This window comes from Diadema antillarum, unplaced genomic scaffold, assembly GCF_040938485.1.
Source record: "Diadema antillarum isolate AM-2024a unplaced genomic scaffold, OU_Dant_1.0 seq00000146_RagTag, whole genome shotgun sequence".
NCBI lineage: Eukaryota > Metazoa > Echinodermata > Echinoidea > Diadematoida > Diadematidae > Diadema > Diadema antillarum.
Genome location: NW_027271221.1, coordinates 494655 through 514866, shown reverse-complemented (window position 1 = coordinate 514866; position 20212 = coordinate 494655). Strand labels below are relative to the sequence as shown.

The window sequence follows — 20212 nt, the reverse complement described above, 5'->3', positions numbered from 1 at the left end:
CGAGAAACAGAAGTGCCAATTTGCCTTTATTGGATGCAGGGAGGTACTTGTGGGAGCTAGGGTAGTTACAACTCAATATCCACCTTCCCCATCCCACATCTTGCCTCCCCAGTCGGTTTTGAAAATCTCTGGTGCTAATATTTTCACCTGTTATCCCTTTGGCGTCCAAAGCCGACATTCAGGCGAAGACGAAGTCGGAATCTGTCATGGAATCACAAAGCGTTAAATACTAGTACGAAACCTTAATCGAAAAGTTACCACGGTATGAAAGTTATTCAGCGCACATAGATCTGACATGCAAGGAACGTGAGAAAGATGTTTTGATTACAATGTCATGACCGAGTAGATATCTTGGGGGCGGCGGGGGATGGGGGGGGGGGGGGGGAGGGGATCATCCATGCTGGAAAGAACACAATGTCCCACAGTGTGAACACGATGTGAACACAATGTGAAATCTCTTCACACTGTTAAATTCAAGCGTTTTAACAGTGTGAACACATTGTGAAAAATCAATTCACAGTGTGACACAGAACATTACCATGTGAACACTCTCTGAAAACCAAACCACAATGTGAAATCATCTCCACACTCTTAAATTCGAGCGTTTTTTACATAGTCGACTATGTGACCACACTGTGAACACACTGTGGACACTGTGTTCTTTCCAGTAGGGATTTTCCATTGTCGCCTTTCACTCGGTGAGACTTTCCAGTTCCTGAATGACTGCTACATGCGTATGCGTCAACGGCATCGGTCTTGGAGATTGGAACTCAAGTTTTGGCTATAAAAGGGTCATAGAGAAAAGGTGTTTTTATTCAACAAAAAAGAAAGAAAAAAAAAAACAAGCACATACGAAATTCCACAATCACAAATCTACGTTCCGGAGGCAACTCCTTTTTAAAAAACCGAATTAGGTAGCAATATTGGTTAACGTGTACCGCCATTTGAAATGGGTACAACTGGAACAAATTTATGCTCTGTATGATATCTCCCAGTGGAAAGTTTGTTTCCCTGCTATCGGATTAATAAGATTTCCGCCTTTGTTATATTTTTTCCCATAACGATAAACTGCAGCACATTGATAACTGATAACGATCTCCCACTAATGTCGGTAACTGTTCTTCTGATGACGCAGTCACGGCCAGCACGCGAGGTTGCCATGCCATGGAAATGGTAGTTAGGGCCCTGGGAACCAGGGATCATGAGGGCGCTGCAGCAACCTTCGGGAATGGACCTAGGGCGTTTTTTGTTGTGCTAGATTTGCTTGTGCTTTATGATCCTGACACATTTTACATTGATCTAATGACAGATACCTGAGGCTGTTGATATAAATGAAGACTGGCCTAAGGAACATCTCCAGTTGTAATCATACTGTAGTTACGAGATGAAGAGTTAGATGAAGTAAAAGGTTCGGAATCCGAAAACGAAATAACTCCAAATCACCTTCCATTTCCGGATTAACGAACACCTAGGTATCTGGAATTTATAGGTTTCGGAATAGCGAACCTTATTCCATTTTTGGATCAACGAACCTTCGGACTAACAAACATCACTCGTGTAGCTATGGCTTCACTGTTCAGCGCAGATTAATCCAGCGGGATGCCGTATAGTGCCATGGGTTGAATCCACTGAGAATTACCACGTAATGTACATACGGGTAATGGGTCAAACATACTTTCACAAGAATGTAGCTCCTCCAGTTCTAGACTAATCGTCTCCATTATCAAGGACAGTCTCTACCTGACAGACTAAACAGAATCGGCCATGACTTCGGGTTATTACTTCAGTGACGAAGGAAGAAGAAGGGGGAAATGAAGACGCAATAACGTCTTTCCCAAGACGCAATTAATGGGGTACTCTGGCACAGCGCATAGGACTTGTGAATTTCAATCGGGGGGTCCCTGGTTCGAATCTCGTTTATTGTCTATGTCCTTGGACAAGATGTTTTTCTCCGTCATGTCCCTCGCGACGCAGGTGTATAGATGGGTGCCTGGCAACGCTGGGGTCAAAAATGATGGCAGGGCCCCTGGTAGAGCAGTGATAACGCTGAAGAGGCTACCCTGGATAAAGAAAACCGAAACACCAAAGTCGGACTGAAATGTGCTTATTACATCAATATCATTCATTATCGAGGAATACTTATCCCAATTAGACTTTGATTAGGATCATTCCATGCAATAAAGTTCTTCTTACTGCTCTCGCCATATGATATGACATTTCATTTCATTTGTTTAATTTCTCTTCAGATTCGATCATTATGCCATGAAGACGATGGTTGATGACGTCAGAGTATCCCTGAGTCTCTGGGACACAGCCGGCCAAGACACGTACGCTCAAGTCAGGCCTCTTTCTTATGCAAACGCCGTGAGTATTCATGCCAATTTCATATTTCATTTAACGGACGGCATCCAGTACAATAGTGTGAAATGTTATATGACAAATGCATAGCTTGTACTATACAAACGCGGCATGATCTAGTGTAATACTGTGAACGGTTATGACAAAATTTAATGCATAGCTTGTACTGTACAAACGTCAGAAATATTCTAAGCTATAGCTTAGATGTGGAACGCTGTGAAATGGAGAACTCCAGGCAGTCTGTAATCACTTTGAATCGGTATCAGGTTTTTAAGTTCACAATGCACCTATGGTTCTCCCTGTACAGACATAATCTGTGTCGGCAACTAGATACTGTAATTTCTAAACTATATCAAATCAACCCTCCGATCATGGCCGCCGTGCAATCGCATGCCTCCGAGCTCTATACGAGCACGGGTTCGTCGCACGTTCCTCAGTATAGCTTACACAGCAAAGAAGTATACGATGTAAAAGTAGAAGGAATGTAGAGATATGATATATTGTGAAATAGATAAGATATTTACAGCAAGATTTTTTTTTTCTAAAAGAACGTACGTGTAATTTAGTATCTACATTTGCTGTGTGTCTCGCAAAGACTTTCACAAAATTGGACCGTGTTTAACTATTTTAAAAAGTCAGTTGTTGGTCGTTGGTAATCGGTATTCTTATTTCCAGGTCTATCAAACAATATCATGTTTATAAAGAAGAAAAAAAAGTACAATGGATGAGAGTGTACAAAAAGTTATAAATATATAAATATAGATATGCATTTACACGTACGTATACAAACATGTACAGTATATGAATAATTATGTCAATGTTTGTATGCAGCTGACTTTAAAGGGTAGGCCTACTATACCAAATACCACAGAAGGATTTTTATTCTTTTGCTACATGGCACATATACGACCCATATAAGTGCATACAAATATCTGTATTAAAGTAGACTATATATGACAAATCTTTTCATCTCAAAATTCTCTGTGCGCCGGCTCTAGAAAAGTATGATTTAATGTGATCTCCTTTTTTTCTCTCTCTCTCTTTTCGGGTTGACGCTCTGTTGCGAACATCAATCGATGAGAGAGTAATGAGTAGTCACGCTGATTTTAGAAGCAATAACTATTGAACGTACGCGTGCGAATCATTCAAATGCAAACACAGCCGAAAATGTATTACATATACCCACTATAGAATCCTCTAAACGCCATTAATCATTATCACTTTTGTTTCTAGTTTCTACAGAAATCATACTCATGTAATATATATTTCATTGACACGTGTGTTTATGCAAATACAGATTTAAGAAAAACTAGAGATTGTAATTTGTCATCACTGACAAATTAAGGTGATCCGATTTTTTTTATCAATGATTCGAGTCCTGATCGCAATAGGCATGACCATACAAGTTTCATCTCTGTTTAGAGACATTGTCCGTGTGATGTTTGCATTCTCATTTAGAAAAGGGAGTCATATCTGCCATCTTTGGTACCAAATTCTGTATACACTGAATAACGAAGATACAGCAATGAATACATATGACCTTTGACCCACCTTTGCACTCCCAAGATTGCATCTGATGAAATAGTGGTTATTTTGTGAAATGATTCTCGCGACATCGTCGATACGTGTGAAAAATATGGGAAAGATAGGACAGGTATTCACTAAGATACAAGATGAAACATTTATGACCTTTGACCCTAATTTACATACCCAAGATGTTGTCCGATCTAGTAGTTGTTATTTTATGAAATAATGTACGAGACATGAACTAAACATGTGCAAAATATGGGGGTGATAGGGCGTGTTTTTCTTGAGTTATTGCAAAGAAAGTTGCAGAAAGAAAGAAATATCTCAATACATAGAAGATAAGCTTTAATTTCAACCAATTTTTTATCGTCATCCCGACATCGTATGAAAAAACAAAGGAAATAAAACGATAGCGCAAAGTCTCAGCTACATCATATTAAAATCTGGGAGAAATTAACCGAAGGGTAAGTGAGCTAGTGCTCGATAAAGACAATCATGTCAATTTTCACATTAAAGAAAATTCCCTCCCATAGAGATAACACGTCATAACGAAGATACAAAAAGAAGTACATATGACCTTTGACCTCAAATTGTACAGACAAGATGGCATCTGAGTAAAAAGTGGTTATTTTGTGAAATGATCCTTGTATCATGGTCTTTGCGTATGCAAAATATGGGAAAGATAGGACATGTATTCACTAAGATACAGGGTGAAACACTTATGACCTTTGACCCTAATTTACATACCCAAGATGGTGTCCGATCAAGTAGTTGTTATTTTATGAAATAATTCACGTGACATGAACTAAACATGTGCAAAATATAGAAGTGATAGAGGCCGTTTTTCTTGAGTTATTGCAAAGAAAGTTGCAGAAAGAAAGAAATATCTCAATACATCGAAGATAAGCCTGAATTTCAACCCAATTTTTTGACGTGATTCTGACATCGTATGAAAAAACAAAGGGCACACTTACGGTAGCGTAAAGTCTCAGCTACAACATATTAAAATCTGGGAGAAATTTACCGAAGCTTAAGTGAGCTAGTGCTCGATAAAGATAGTCATGTCAATTTTCATTTCCAGAAAAATTGCACTCCCATAGAGATAACACGTAAACTGGTCAAATTTGACAAGATTACATTTAATCCATTTTTACGAGGTGATACCGTTATCCAATCAAAATATTGTAATTTTATGTTTGAAAGAACATTAAATAAGCTACATCATACTGAAATCTGGGTGAAAATTGACAAAGGACTAGTGAGATATGCTCGAATGAACTTGAAATTTGATGACGTCATTTTGAAAATTTACTTTTTTTACTTTATTAAGAAATTTGATATCTTTTAATCATTTTGTCAGCATTGCCACCCCATGAAATGACATGTACAACTCATCAGCTTTCAAAATATGTACAGAAAATGGGGGGTCACCGTCCATCCTGACGAGTAAAATCGGATTTAAAATTGGCAGTTTTTTGGCATAGTTGCACTGTATATCGCCATTGACGCGCGCGCGGAATTTCAACTTTGACGGGCCCGTATGACGTCATATTGAGTCGGATTGATTTGAAACTTGGTATAAATATTCCTTAACATTTCAGACATCCGATCAAAGTGAAAAAACTGGAAATTTCAATTGCACATGATATGTGCGTGCGTATATGCGCGCGCGCGTACGCGTCCGTCCGATTTTTTCAATTTTTCAAAAAATGCTTCAAATGGTCTGAAACGTGTGCAAAAAAATTTTGAGCTCGATTGGAGCATACAAATATTTCAACGCGCGCGTACGCGCACGTTTTAAGAGAATATATGAATTTTGAGAACATGAGTAGAATGCGCATAATTTGAAATATATGTGACGTAAATTTCATTGAAAAATTTCATTCCATTAATGAGATATGATTGAGAATGTGTTTTCATATAATGACGTCATAGTGACGTCACGGTCCACTGATCACAATGATACATTAGATTTGTCGTCTTTGCGACATGATGCATACATGGTATAATTTTGAAATTGATAGGCAGCGGACTTTCTGAGCTAACCTCTGCACAACTCTTGCGGAGAAATAAAGAAACAAAGAAGAAGAAAGAATCCGTACAGATACAGAAGGTGATCCGAAGGATACTCGGATCACCTAAAAAGTATATCTTAGCCTGCATGGCGGTCCCCTTTAAATGTGATAAATGTTTGCGGTATGTTCCTTGCGACTTAATGAAGACGCAGAAATGCATTACAAAAAAAAAAAGAGTAAATGTTTTAAAAAAATCAATCAGAGTACGTGATTACTCAATCTGTGTGCATTGATAATTAGGTGATCCGAGTATCCTCTCGGATCACCTTCTGTATCTGTACGGATTCTTTGTTTTTCTTCTTCTTCTTTATTTCTCCTCAAAAGTTGTGCAGAGGTTAGCTCAGAAAGTCCGCTGCCTGTCAATTTCAAAATTATATCATGTATGCATCATGTCCCAAAGACGGCAAATCTAATGTATCATTGTGATCAGTCGACCGTGACGTCACTATGACGTCATTATATGAAAACACATTCTCAATCATATCTCATTAATGAAATAGAATTTTTCAATGAAATTTACGTCACATATATTTCAAGTTATGCGCATTCTACTCATGTTCTCAAAATTCATATTTTCTCTTAAAACGTGCGCGTACGCGCGCGTTGAAATATTTGTATGCTCCAATCGAGCTCAAAATTTTTTTGCACACGTTTCAGACCATTTGGAGCATTTTTTGAAAAATTGAAAAAATCGGACGGACGCGTACGCGCGCGCGCATATACGCACGCACAGCTCATATGCAATTGAAATTTCCCGTTTTTTCACTTTGATCGCATGTCTGTAATGTCAAGGAATATTTATACCACGTTTCAAGTCAATCCGACTCAATATGACGTCATACGGGGCCGTCAAAGTTGAAATTCCGCGCGCGCGTCAATGGCGATATACAGTGCAACTATGCCAAAAAACTGCCAATTTTAAATCCGATTTTGCTCGTCAGGATGGACGGTGACCCCCCATTTTCTTTACATATATTGAAAGCTGATGAGTTGTACATGTCATTTCATGGGTAGGCAATGCTGACAAAATGATTAAAAGATATCAAATTTCTTAATAAAGTAAAAAAAGTAAATTTTCTAAATGACGTCATCAAATTACAAGTTTACTCGAGCGTATCTCACTTATCCTCTGCCAATTTTTTCCCATATTTCAGCATGTTGTAGCTTATGAAATGTTCTTTCATTAATGTAAAAACAACATTTTGATTGGATGACGTCATCGCCTCGTAAAAATGGATTGAATGTATCCTTGTAGAATTTGACCAGTTTACGTGTTATCTCTATGGGAGAGCAGTTTTTCTGGCAGTGAAAATTGACATGACTCTCTTTTTCGAGCACTAGCTCACTTTTGCTTCGGTGAATTTTTCCCAGATTTTAGTATGTTGTAGCTGAGACTTTGGGCTATCGTAGATGTGCCCTTTATTTTTTCATACGACGTCGGCATCACGTCGAAAAACTTGGTTGAAAATGGCACGTGGCTTCGATGCAGCGTCATTTTGCTTAATACACAGGGCCTATGGAGCATGAAATAGGTCATTGCATAGCGCATCCGACTCGTAATCCTAAGGTCCCTGGTTCGAGGCTCACCCCTGCCAATATTTTTTTTTTCATTTTTTTAAACACTTTTTTTCTTCTTTTTCTTTAGTTAGTCTTAATCTCCCTTCCTAACTTTATCTTTTTCTGATTTTTTTATGCTTCTCCTTCAAATTTCTATAAAATAACATATTTTTTTCTTTATTTTTCTTTCTTTCTACTACTTTCTGTGCAATAGATGAACAACAACAATGGCTATCAATCCCATATTTTGCACATGTTTAGTTCATGTCACGTACATTATTTCATAAAATAACAACTACTTGATCAGACACCATCTTGGGTATGTAAATTAGGGTCAAAGGTCATAAATGTTTCATCCTGTATCTTGGTGAATACATGTCCTATCTTTCCCATATTTTGCACACACAAAGACCATGTAACAAGGATCATTTCACAAAATAACCACTTTTTGCTCAGACGCCATCTTGGGTGTGCAAAGTGAGGTCAAAGGTCATATGTACTTCTTTCTGTATCCTCGTTATGACGTGTTATCTCTATGGGAGGGATTTTTTTTTAATGTGAAAATCGACATGCTTTTCTTTATCGAGCACTAGCTCTCACTTACCCTTCGGTGAATTTCTCCCAGATTTTATGTTGTACCTAAGACTTTGCATTTTGCATCTTGGTGAATACCTGTCCTATCTTTGCCATATTTTGCCCACGAATATAGACGATGTCGCAAGAATCATTTCACAAAATAACCACTTTTTCCTCAGATGCCATCTTGGGAGTGTAAAGGTGGGTCAAAGGTCATATGTATTCGTTGCTGTATCTTCGTTATTCAGTGTATACAGAATTGGTACCAAAGATGGCAGATATGACTTCTTTTCTAAATGAGAATCCAAACCTCACACGGCCAATGTCTCTAAACACAGATGAAACTTGTATTGTCATGCCTATTACGATCAGGACTCGAATCATTGATTAAAAAAAAAATCGGATCACCTTAATTTGTCAGTGATGACAAATTACAATCTCTAGTTCAAGTTGTAGCATTAGTCATGCATTAATACATAAATAATGCTCAATACTCATAGAAGGTATATACTAAAGAGAGCTTCGATCTTAGCGGTTTTATAGAATTCAACAAAGATAAAAAGCTTCATTTTCATTCATCCACATGAACTCCTTGTACAGGATATTTAACTCACACACACACACACACACTCACACACACAATTGTATATGATTGACGAGAGAAAAAAAAAAGTAGTGATACTCGTTCAAGTTAAGCTACAACTTCGAAACGCCAAAACTAAGAATTACCAACATCTTAAGGCATCGGTTGACGTAAAATCATAGCGTTTATCTCGCTCGACCTTCTTGATTACGATAATAAATTTGGGACGTTCTAATAGGTATCAGAGAAAGGTTAGTGACTTGCGTTCTCGTGCACTCGTCCAATCGGCAGTAGCACTTCAAGAAGTTAAAGGATAGTCTCTTTGGCGGCTTAAACATTGATGACGATCTTGACAAGAGGAACGAAATTTCCGCCGTCTAATTTCCCCGAGGGAAATTAATGCCAGTTGTCCACAGGAGAGTGACCATCGATATAGAGTACATCTCTGAAGAGAAAACAACATGTACATCAATACACAATTATAATCTCTGTATATGCAAGAATAATCTTGGTGGTGACTTGATTCTTCCTTTCCTTGACATCTCGTTCCTGTAAGTGGCCTCCATCACCACATAGTCTTGATTCAATCCTAAGGTAGAGGAAAGTGCTTTCAAAACCTACATCCTTTTCGTTGCTAAAGGGGTTGTCAACTACCTTGATGTTTACTGAGAGCAGCTCTGTTCTGTCTAGTTTCCACTTTTTGACAAACTCTAATCTGGAGGTGGCATTGGCTGTTAGACGGGCTCCTGAAGCATTCACCAAACTGAAATGAACCGAACCCTATCATGCCTATAAGCTCGATCTTGGCACACTCGTTTCCTTCGTCTGGCTGCGATTAAGTCCTACCCGTTTCTTCACCAAGTAATGCATTTTATCTTACTATTGATTTATTCTTGCTTCTTTGATAGATTTTCAAATCAACTTACAACAAGGTACAAACCGAATACTTTTCTACCTGACATTAGTTGAAAACTTCGTTTTATTCTTACTTCGCACATGGGGTACACGACAAAACGTTGGACATAACGTTCAGAGAAAGAAGACTGTTCTCAGATTATGCGTGATTTGTGAGCTCCATTATCATTTGTAATGAGATCGCATCATGTCAGTCGGGATGGAACAAAACATCCGATAGTCTGGAAGGTAGGCTACAGGTCCAAGGTGGAGATTCGCCAAGTTATTGGCCCAGACTGTTGTCAGCTCTCCGCCGCGGTCTCGTGCAATTTAACGCATGGCCTCCTCGGCCAAGCGACCCGAAACGGCGCGCGCAGTTAAAGGATCGTCCTGCTCTCTATCACGTGTCGGCCGAAGGCAGTGGGGTCACTAATGTGATGTGGTGACGGTGATATACCCCTGTCATGGCTGTATAGCTCATGGTAGATTCGTTAATGTACTCTATATTTAAGAGTGATTTGGGCGAAGATATATTTTCACTGAAAGATATAGATAGATAGATAGATAGATAGATAGATAGATGGATAGATAGATAGATAGATAGATAGATAGATAGATAGATGAATAGATAGATAAGTAGATAGATGAATAGATAGATAGATAGATAGATAGATAGATGAATAGATAGATAAGTAGATAGATAGATGAATAGATAGATAGATAGATAGATAGATAGATGGATATATATATAGATAGATAAATAGATAGATAGAGGAGAGAGGGGGAGAGAAAGAAAGAGAGACGGGTTTAAATGCATGAATATCGAAAGTTTTATATGTAACATAATTATTAGATAAAGACATTAATATATTTATGTCACCTGGGCTTAGAAATGAATTATAAGCGACAAAATGTCTTCCAGTGTCTTCACTTCTCCCCTAAGGAATCGTAAGTGTTAGTTAGGAATGCATCTGTGTATATCTACCTGTATGATGACGTGCTTGTAATAGTGCCTCCCGATAAATGATGAATTAATGAGAATTCGTTTGAAATAATATATCTGATAGAATGATATTATGATAGAATTTTCACTTTATCCCTCCAGATACCTCATTCACGTTTGCTAAGACGTGATGGAATGGCACGTTCACATTTTTAACGCGATCGGCGCTCCCACATATAAAGCTATAATTAATATACCTATTACTTTTAGCGAATTATTTCCTGCGCATTATTGTTTTTCATTTCTAATCTAATTTTGAAGTCATCCCTAAATTCCAGGTTTGTTTGTTTGTTTGTTTTCTTCGTTATCTCGTCTTTTGCGTAATTCAACTGCTGTTATCGTCATTTTTTTTTTTAATTAGTGCGTTAATGCTACCGGAGGATTAGCTATCCAGCAATTTTAACACCTCGTCATAAATATGTTAAGTCGGGAGCTGAATATTTGGAATAGGACTGTACGTCTGTCGTTCGCTTTCCTTCTTTCTTTCACTTACTGTCGTTTGCAATTCTGTATGATGACAGCATAATTTCTTTCCGAACGTGATTAACGATACAGGCAAATTAAAGAAACAAATACTTACATTTGTTTTCTTGTGTTTTTCTTTATACATTCGTTTAAATGCTTGTTAGTACGCTAATTGGGGACCTCAACTTTCGATGCACAAGAGTATGTGTAAACACGTCGTTATTCGTAGATGTCCGGTAAAATGGTGTCATTTTTGTAACCTTTGCAACTGAGTGATCAAATAAGGCTGAGTCATACAATGTCGTGATGAACACACGAAGAAAAGTAAATACGTTTCGATCTAACTGGTGAGACACTTGGCATGACATCATGTTATACGCTGGTTCACTGATTTACGTCATCACGTCTCTCGCCCTTTGTGCATGTCATTATCGATCATCACAAATAGGTAACAGGGAAAATATCATGACTGAGGTGGTCTACTTTACGAATGTGGTTGCTGAACGAATCACATATCTTTCTGAAGCAACTTTCTGAATGGAATGGTATATATAAGTTTTGGTTTAGATATTGGGGATTCAGATCTAACTTTTTGCGAGATAATTAGAAACCACTTGTATGTAATATCATAGTCTATACAATTCTGAGAACAAGTTAATGTGATGAAAGTCGGTTTGAAATGGCCGCAATATCCAGAAATACAGTAAAATAAAGGTCCTAATCAAAAGTGGTATACCCACCTTTAGATATGATCTCTTTGCTTTGGATATCTCAGCCATTTCAAAACCGATTTTCATCTAATAAATTTTGAATTGCTCGTAGAATTGTATGCTCTTTAATATTTCATACAAGTGGTTTCTGATTACCTCAAGAAAAGTTAAAACCTGAATCCCCACCTCAAGAAAAACTATATCATCCCCAGGAGACTCCAAACAAGTTAACTGAGAAACAGTTTGTCACAATGCATGTATTTATTCACTGTCATTCGGTGTATATAAATGCACCTTTATTCATTATTCAAAACGAAATCAAGTAATAAAAATCAAATCAAATCAAATCAAATCAAATCAGATGTGCTTTTCACGTCAGGAGAATTATGATGCAAATTCATTATTGGTGTGAAGGTGATGTTTGACATAACTATGTATGTCATGTATGTACGTCATTTCTATGACTATAGGTGGCCAAAACGAATAGAAGGGATTCTAACAACAAACCATGAGGAACCGTGCGATTACAATTCTCTATCATCATTCGACAAGCGACTGTTTTGAATTTTCAGTTGGTTGGTTGATTGATTGATTGATTGATTGATTGATTGATTGATTGATTGATTGATTGATTGATTGATGGATGGATGGATGGATGGATGGATGGATGGATTGATCAATTACATTTCTTGAAGCGATTGCAGAATGAATCGTCTCCAGTGCAGTTGTAGCTAAGCTTGAAGTAATAACGTTATCATATGAACGTTAGCATATTATAAACGTCATCATCAGTTCATCAAGTGTTCCGTGAAGATAATACCACTGTTTGCGTTGTACATTCTTCAAAACTATCACACACCAGCGTATAATGTTTTCACTCGATGACTATGTAGTATATAGGCGATTCATCATATCACATGAATGCTGGATCTCAGTTAAGAATGAAACATGCATAATACCGTTTATTCTCCCCCCTCCCTCCTTTTCGGAAGCTTTCTTTTGGATGAATGGTTTTAGTGTATATATGATTGGTTTGTGTCTATACACCCTGTACATGTATAGTGGGTTTTTGATATTCACACTAAGTTCGTAGGTGAGTATTATAAATATGGGATAGACGATTTCAGGTCATGGGCAGGTGGTAATGGTACGGCATCCCTTCTTCCATATCGCTGAGCAGTAATCGAAACGGCATGCGGTGATATAACTCCCATCCCTGTCACACACACAAACACACACACACACACACACACACACACACACACACACACACACACACACATATATATATATATATATATATATATATATATACATATATATACATACACACTGTGAGGAGGGGGGCACTCAAATCTGGTCCAAAGACACCGTTAGCAAGTTGTATGATGCATATTTAATAATGTTCATCTAAACAGAAGATTACTCCTGTCAATCAAGCCCAGGCAATTATTAAACAGGCCCATTCCCAGGAAGAAGGGGGGAAAAAGCCAGCTCGAACGGGAAGAATTTGCTGCAGATGAATTCTCGCAGAGAGTAGGATAACGATGATGTTGAAAGCTCATCTCAAAAAACTCTCATGAGTTTTTAGTCTTTGCAGTTTCGTTTTGGCATCTGATGCAGTGAAACCTCTCCAGCCCCGGTTGTGTGATTTGAATACATAATATGATTTAAACACACTCATTGTCATCATCATCATGTGTGTGTGTGTGTGTGTGTGTGTGTGTGTGTGTGTGTGTGTGTGTGTGTGTGTGTGTGTGTGTGTGTGTGTGGTGTGTGTGTGTGTGTGTGTGCATGTGTGTGTGTGCAGGTGTGCGAATGATGTGTGCGTGTGTGTAATTGTGGGTTAGTATCATCTGTGCACTATACAAATTGTGACTGCGTATTCGTTGCACGTGTAATGCTTCCATTTTCGACTCATTATTATTATGAAACTTTTTGAGTTTGAATTCTTTTAAATTCTATCGTGTCTACAAAATTACAACTTCAAAAGCAAAGCAGTTGTTATCAACATTATTTCTACCTCTCAATTATTTGAGTAATACCAGTATGTAACAAACCAACCGCATGACGCTTTCTTATAAAATTCGTAGATTTATTTATCGAAAGTCAGAAGTTTCTTTCGTTAGTATTTTTGTTATTTTATTTCTGTTTTTGAAGTGTTATATACCCACAGGTTCATACAAAATGCTGACATTGTGTAATCCTACTATGATATCTTTAGGAGCTATCCTATGCCACATGGATGTTTGTGTCCTGGTAACATGACCACAGGAACAGGACTATTACTTCTTTCCTATGCATAAAACATCTGAAAATAAATATGATGGTTTATACTGAAACTCACTACTCGCTTTTAGAGACAATGTAAGTATTCAAAAAAAAATAATGGAAACAGTCGGTGAATAAGACCTCACAGGGAAATCTTTATGTCAAATGTCTAGGCAGACCGAAATATTCATTTATGAATCTAATCAAACTCGTTATCCAGTCCCTGGCAAACCGTCGCGTCACCCCGGCCGCGTCGGGGAGTTCTCCCTGTCACTCCCGTTGTCCAAACCTATATCGTACGGAATTGACGCCAGCTAGCGAGGCGTAGCAATTAAATATTCATGGTTTCCCGAACATCTATCTCACAGATTCGAGGGGGTGGGGTGAGATGAGGTGTGCGCTCCTCTGAAATGTGTCATTATCGTCGAGGACCCGTTTGTTTGCAATGTCAAAGGCACTTTGGGATGGTGCGGTGAGATGAAGGTTGATCCGACAGAAAAAATAAGAGGAATCAGTGATAAACATGGCTCAGCGGTATGACTCCCCCCCCCCCCCCAGCCACCTCTCTCCCTTGCCTCGATCCCCCCCCCCCCTTCCATGGTCACTGGCTCTTTAGGTGCCACTGTTTAAAATGCAATATTGCTTTAGATCGATAAGTGTATAAATTTTGCCTCAGTCACAATAGGGTTAAACAATCAAACAGCAATTGATATCTGGAATATATATACAATGCAAGACGTGGCAGTTCTTTGCTACCTGCATCGCTTCAACAGAGATCTCCCCCCCCCCCCCTTCATGCATTCGCCTTGCACGAAGGGCCATCTGAAGCTCATTTATTCCACGCAATTCTTTTGTTGCCTCTAATCAAACATTAATGATAGCCTACTCGACTCTGCTCTCTCACTCTCACACTCTCTCTCTCGTATTTCGTCACGTTCGTTTCGTGTTAGCAATTTATCATTCACGGTCTAGACTCCGTGCGTTGACCTGCATCCATGCCCAGAGCGAGGCATTTCGTTTCTCACTTTCTAATGGCAAAACTATCCATTCTTAACCACTTCCGATCGCCGCCATCACTCCTTGATGGCCCCATCACGCAAGAACTTGCAGTGGTGCAAAGTTTCCCCTGCTTTGGATAAGTTGTATGTTTTTGACTAAATTTGCGAGTAACGGTTCATCCTGCTGTATAAAGCAGAACGACCATATCGATAATTAGACAACCAAGGAGGTACAAGGGGAGCGATTTACACCCCTCAAAAAAGTCCTGCAGTGTCAGTTTGATGTACCATAAAAATCTGCATCATTTCATTCAAATGTGACATCATAAGAAAGCCTGATTCATTTTCTTTACAATGGTAACTCACTTGTTTACACTATGCATTTCTGGAATTCACAGTACGACTGAGTATGAGGAAAATGTGAAATGTTGCAAAATGGAGCAAACGTGGTACGTCAAACAGTATATTAATCCAATTTGATTTGTCTTTTCAGGGAAGGCATATGCTTGAAAAGAATGCATTGTGAGATTCTCATTAGATTCCAGGCTTCATCCATGGATTAAAAACTGCAGTAGTATCTACGGATATAAAAGAATAAAGGTTGACCAAACAATCATCTGAAGTATAGGACTCGAGTTTTTGAAAGTGCTCACATTTCAACATTACTTATTCCGGTGGCCTTTTTTTTTCTTCATCGGAACAGTACATTATCAATAGCAAAAACTGTTTCTACTTTTCCCTTTTGATCTGTTCCCATACTCAGCTGTTTTTCACATTCCAGGAACACCCAATCACAGCGAGTGAGGTGTTATTTTAAAGATAATTAATCAGGCTTTTTTACATGGTATGATGTCATATCTTATGAAGATAATGTCGATAAAATAGAAACATATGATATCATATTGCAGAATTTATACTTTGACTGATATATTCTACAGTGTTGAAAATTGACTCTCTTTGCTCAGTTTAACAAAATGTTGAATGTTGGAACATAACGACGTCGGTAATCACTTCAATGAGAATCATCGTGATAATGATAACAGTATAAGGTGCACTGTGGTAGAACGTAGCATGCCCTCAGAACCCGCATACGAGAATTCCTGTGTTCAAGACCCTGGCCAGTGCGCATTTTTATTCAAGGTGTTCTGCCCTTTATGTTCCTCTTGACTGAAGAGGGAAAATGAGGAAGGTGTTACTGTCATAGCCAAGTTAGATGATGACTCTGTGGAATTACAGTGCCAAAGATAACGAGGATCCCCTCCATGAATACGAAGGGTCATTGTTCTATTCATTGTTATTATTGTCATGATGATGGCGGTGGTGATTATGAAAATGATATATTAACTTTTTTATATATTACAACCTGTATTTCGCTATTAGTATTTTCATCATCATTCCCATTAATAATTTTATTATCATCTTCATTTTGAACATCTTTATTATTTTTCAGGGAGTGACACATGAGGGCTCACAAACCTCCGGGTAATAGTAAAGAATTTTACTTTGGTGAGCCCTGGCCCATAGGTCACTCCCTTACATTTAAATAATATGTATCTTATATTGCAGTTGTATGTCCAAATGAATAAATAATGAAAATAATGATAACATTAATAATAATAATAATAATAATAATAATAATAATAATAATAATAATAATAATAGTAATCACTTCTCTCTTTAATACCGTCGTCATGTTAATCGTTGGGGCTATCATGACCATCGTCTTAACATATCATGTTCATCATCACCATGACAACATCATCGCTATCATTGTGATTATATATACCATAGAACAATTCTAGCGAGTCTGATACCTTTCATACATGTACCTCCTTTTCCCCCTGCTCACTTTCCCGCACCCCACAGGACGTGTTCTTAGTGTGTTTCTCCACCGTCAACATCGACTCCCGCGACAACGTGTCGCTCAAGTGGGTCCCCGAGGTGAGGCAACACCAGCCGAACACCCCCATCATCCTGGTGGGGACCAAGACGGACCTGCGGGAGGACAAGGCGACACTGGATGCTCTGCAGAAGCAGAAACACAGACCTGTTATGCACGAAGAGGTGACCATCTTACCAAGATGCCATCCTGGTTCCTTGCTTTACATATAAAAGTCAATCCGCCCCGCCCTTCCCTTCTCTTGCTCTTCAAATGACAAGTTCCAACTCGCTGATTATCATCGCTAGACATTTAGATATGATATGCAATGTACATACTTAGTTCAGCTATATCACAGCGCTTACAGAAGATACAGTTATGTACAAAAACAAATAATAAGATACATCATTGTTACAACTGAGGAAAAGATAAGCTTTCAACACTTTCTTAAAGGTGTGTACCGAACTTGAAGAATTAAAGAAAGTCAATGAAAGTAGGTACTTCGTTGTATGCCTGTGTTGCTGTTACTATTACGATCCCCAGATTCAGGAACAGGCTGGAGTGGTGCTATATAGGACGTAGATTCCTTCTACAATGAAATATACAACTCGAAACAATAATTGTTAATGTATCATGATGTTTGGTTGTCAGAGGCATTATAAACCAGCAACAATATCTTGAATACAACTCTTTCCTTTAATTGACACCTAGTGAAGGGAAATTAAAACAAGAGTGGGGGATTATGATAACGTTCCACCATGAAGAAAAGGCGAGCAGCCCAATTCTGTAACTTTTGCAATCTACTTAATTGTGCCCTAAGAAATTTCGTTTGATAGGAAGCCATTACAATAATCTAAGTGGGACAATGCATGTCTTCTCATAACATGATATGCATCTTTGGTTATGTACTCCCCCATTTTTTTTGACACGCTTCTCAAGTGGAACCGAAAAGATAACATTGGTTTAATCAGTCATTGACATTTTTACTAATAGGCAACAAAAATATCACGGGTACTTAAAAGATGTAGGTTAGAGGATATCAAATCAATCCTCCGTTAATACCTTCGTCCTAACTCCCATGTCCCCACCCCTCCCATATTGCCAGTGATGTGAATTAAAACGAACGAAAGAATAATGACATTGCCCGAGATATAGTGATTAATGTGATAATATTTCTCTCGGTACTTTCTATTTCCATTCTTTTTTCAATTAAATTGTAGATATTCCATCGATCTTTGGCTATATCGAAGCCCTCGTCCCCTTAATTCATGCGTTTGCTTCAGTTTGCTTGAGGGATGTTTGCCATTCAGGAAACGTTTCAATCAGTTTTTTTTTTCTCCAATTTCATCATCTGCTACAACAGATAAAAACCATCAACTTCCTGATCACTTTCAGAGAAATGTATAATTCCCAAAACCTTAGTGCCCTGGGTGACAATACTTTCTCCTTGATTAATACAAATGCTTGAAATGAATGAGTTTATTTATGCTCTAAATCTGATGTTGTGTTTCCAAAAGGTTATTGTGAATAATTACCTCAAAGCTTGACTGAGACTTGTCTGATCTAGCAACAATTGACCTATGGATGGAGTACGGATTTGGGTCACAGAAACAGTTGCGCTGAAGGGAGCAGATGAAATAAAAACAAAAACAAAAACCTATCATTGTCATTGATTGCTCTTGTAGGCTAGTGTTTATTACCCATGCATGCCTTCCAACATAACATAGAATACCCAAATAATTTAAAGTTGCCTGTGCAGTTTCTCTTTGCATTATCCACCACTAAATAACAATTTTTTATGTAATCGTGATGATGGTTACATTTGGAATGGTTACAGCTCGTTATTCCGAAGGTTCGTTATTCCGAAGGCTCTTCAGTCCGAAGATTCGTTATTCCGAAGGTTCGTTATTCGGAATTTCATTTTCTGATCAACAAATCTTCGGAATAACGAACCTTCGGAATAACGCCACAATTATTGTTCGGATTAACGAACCCTTTTTCATTTTCGGATTAACGAACCACTAGGTATAGGGAATTTGTGTGTTTCGGATTAACGAATCTTCGCATAACGAACCTTCGGAATAGCGAACCTTCGGAATAATGAACAGCACCCTTTGGAATATGCTCGAGCATAGGCAAATATCACAGTATCACAACCAATGTTTGCAATACTCTACTATGCCTCCCAGCTGGATATCATGTATTTTCATTTCATAACATTGTGTATCCTAGCTGAATATCATGTACTATTTTTGTTATATTTGATGTATTTTTTCAACAAGAAACATGAAAATGAATTGAAATTGAAACTGAAATATAATCATATCAGAATCAGTTATATGTTACAAAATCTTTCGAAGATATGACTTCACCTGAGGTATAGCTTGTTTATACAACGGCCTTGCGAAATTATTGATGCTGAATTTTTAGTAATTTATTCCGCGCTTTCTCTCTTTCTTTCCCTCTGCAATGCTGTACAGGGTGTCCAGATCTCAAAGACAGTCATGGCGCTGGCGTACGTAGAATGCTCAGCGAAGAATAATGACGGCGTCACGGAGGTGTTCAACCAGGCAGTGAGGGCAGCGCTCAATCCTAACCAATTCAAGAAAAAGAAGAAACGATGTTGTATAATCTAAAGACTTCATTGTATAATGTATCATACTTATATAATACCTTAGATAAGATTATTGATTTCATTATGAATGGGCCTTAAAGCAGCTACACAACTTTTCTCTGTGCTTCGTATCAAGTAATGATGTGGATGTGGTATTGTTGTCAGGTCTCTTATTTCCATGTACTGCTTTATTTTGATATCCATGTGATGAATAATACGTAAAGTGTACCGGTGTACAACTCGCTTATAGGTGCACAGACGGGCGAGGGCTATAAGATTGGTTCCGTGACATTTGTTCCTGCGGCAGTTGCTCCCTAGAAATATCTACACGCTACACCAAACATGAATTCCACCCACAAACATAACCCTATTCCTAATCCTTGCATCAACCTAAACCTAAAATCCTATCACAACCCAAACCCTAAGTCCTCGGAGAAAATAAGACCGGAGCAACTATCGCATGAGCAAGATGAATGTTGTGTCACCGGCTAGATTAGATAGATTCAGCAGACTTTAAAAGCACCTTGGTTTCCAACTACCAACTCACTTATCTCTTAATATCCATTAGCTTTGAAATCCAATTTTGACTTTCCAAATGGAACATTTTGGAACAGTCAAAGCACTTTCGTCATTACATTGACTTGTGATGTCTGCCAATGAGACGTCTTCAAATCTACACACTTGTGAAACCAAAAAAAAAAG

General features: G+C 38.2%; 1 protein-coding gene across 1 annotated transcript in view; it reads left to right on the top strand.

The window, feature by feature from the left end:
• The window catches only part of LOC139727723 (ras-related C3 botulinum toxin substrate 1-like), a 53189-nt gene extending 33650 nt beyond the window's left edge, over positions 1-19539 (top strand). The window contains exons 3-5 of the mRNA XM_071638701.1: positions 2247-2364; positions 16884-17081; positions 19377-19539. Coding sequence (XP_071494802.1) covers positions 2247-2364; positions 16884-17081; positions 19377-19532 — 472 coding nt within the window. The 3' untranslated portion in view covers positions 19533-19539. The remainder of the gene's footprint in view (positions 1-2246; positions 2365-16883; positions 17082-19376) is intronic.
• Positions 19540-20212: the final 673 nt, after the last annotated feature.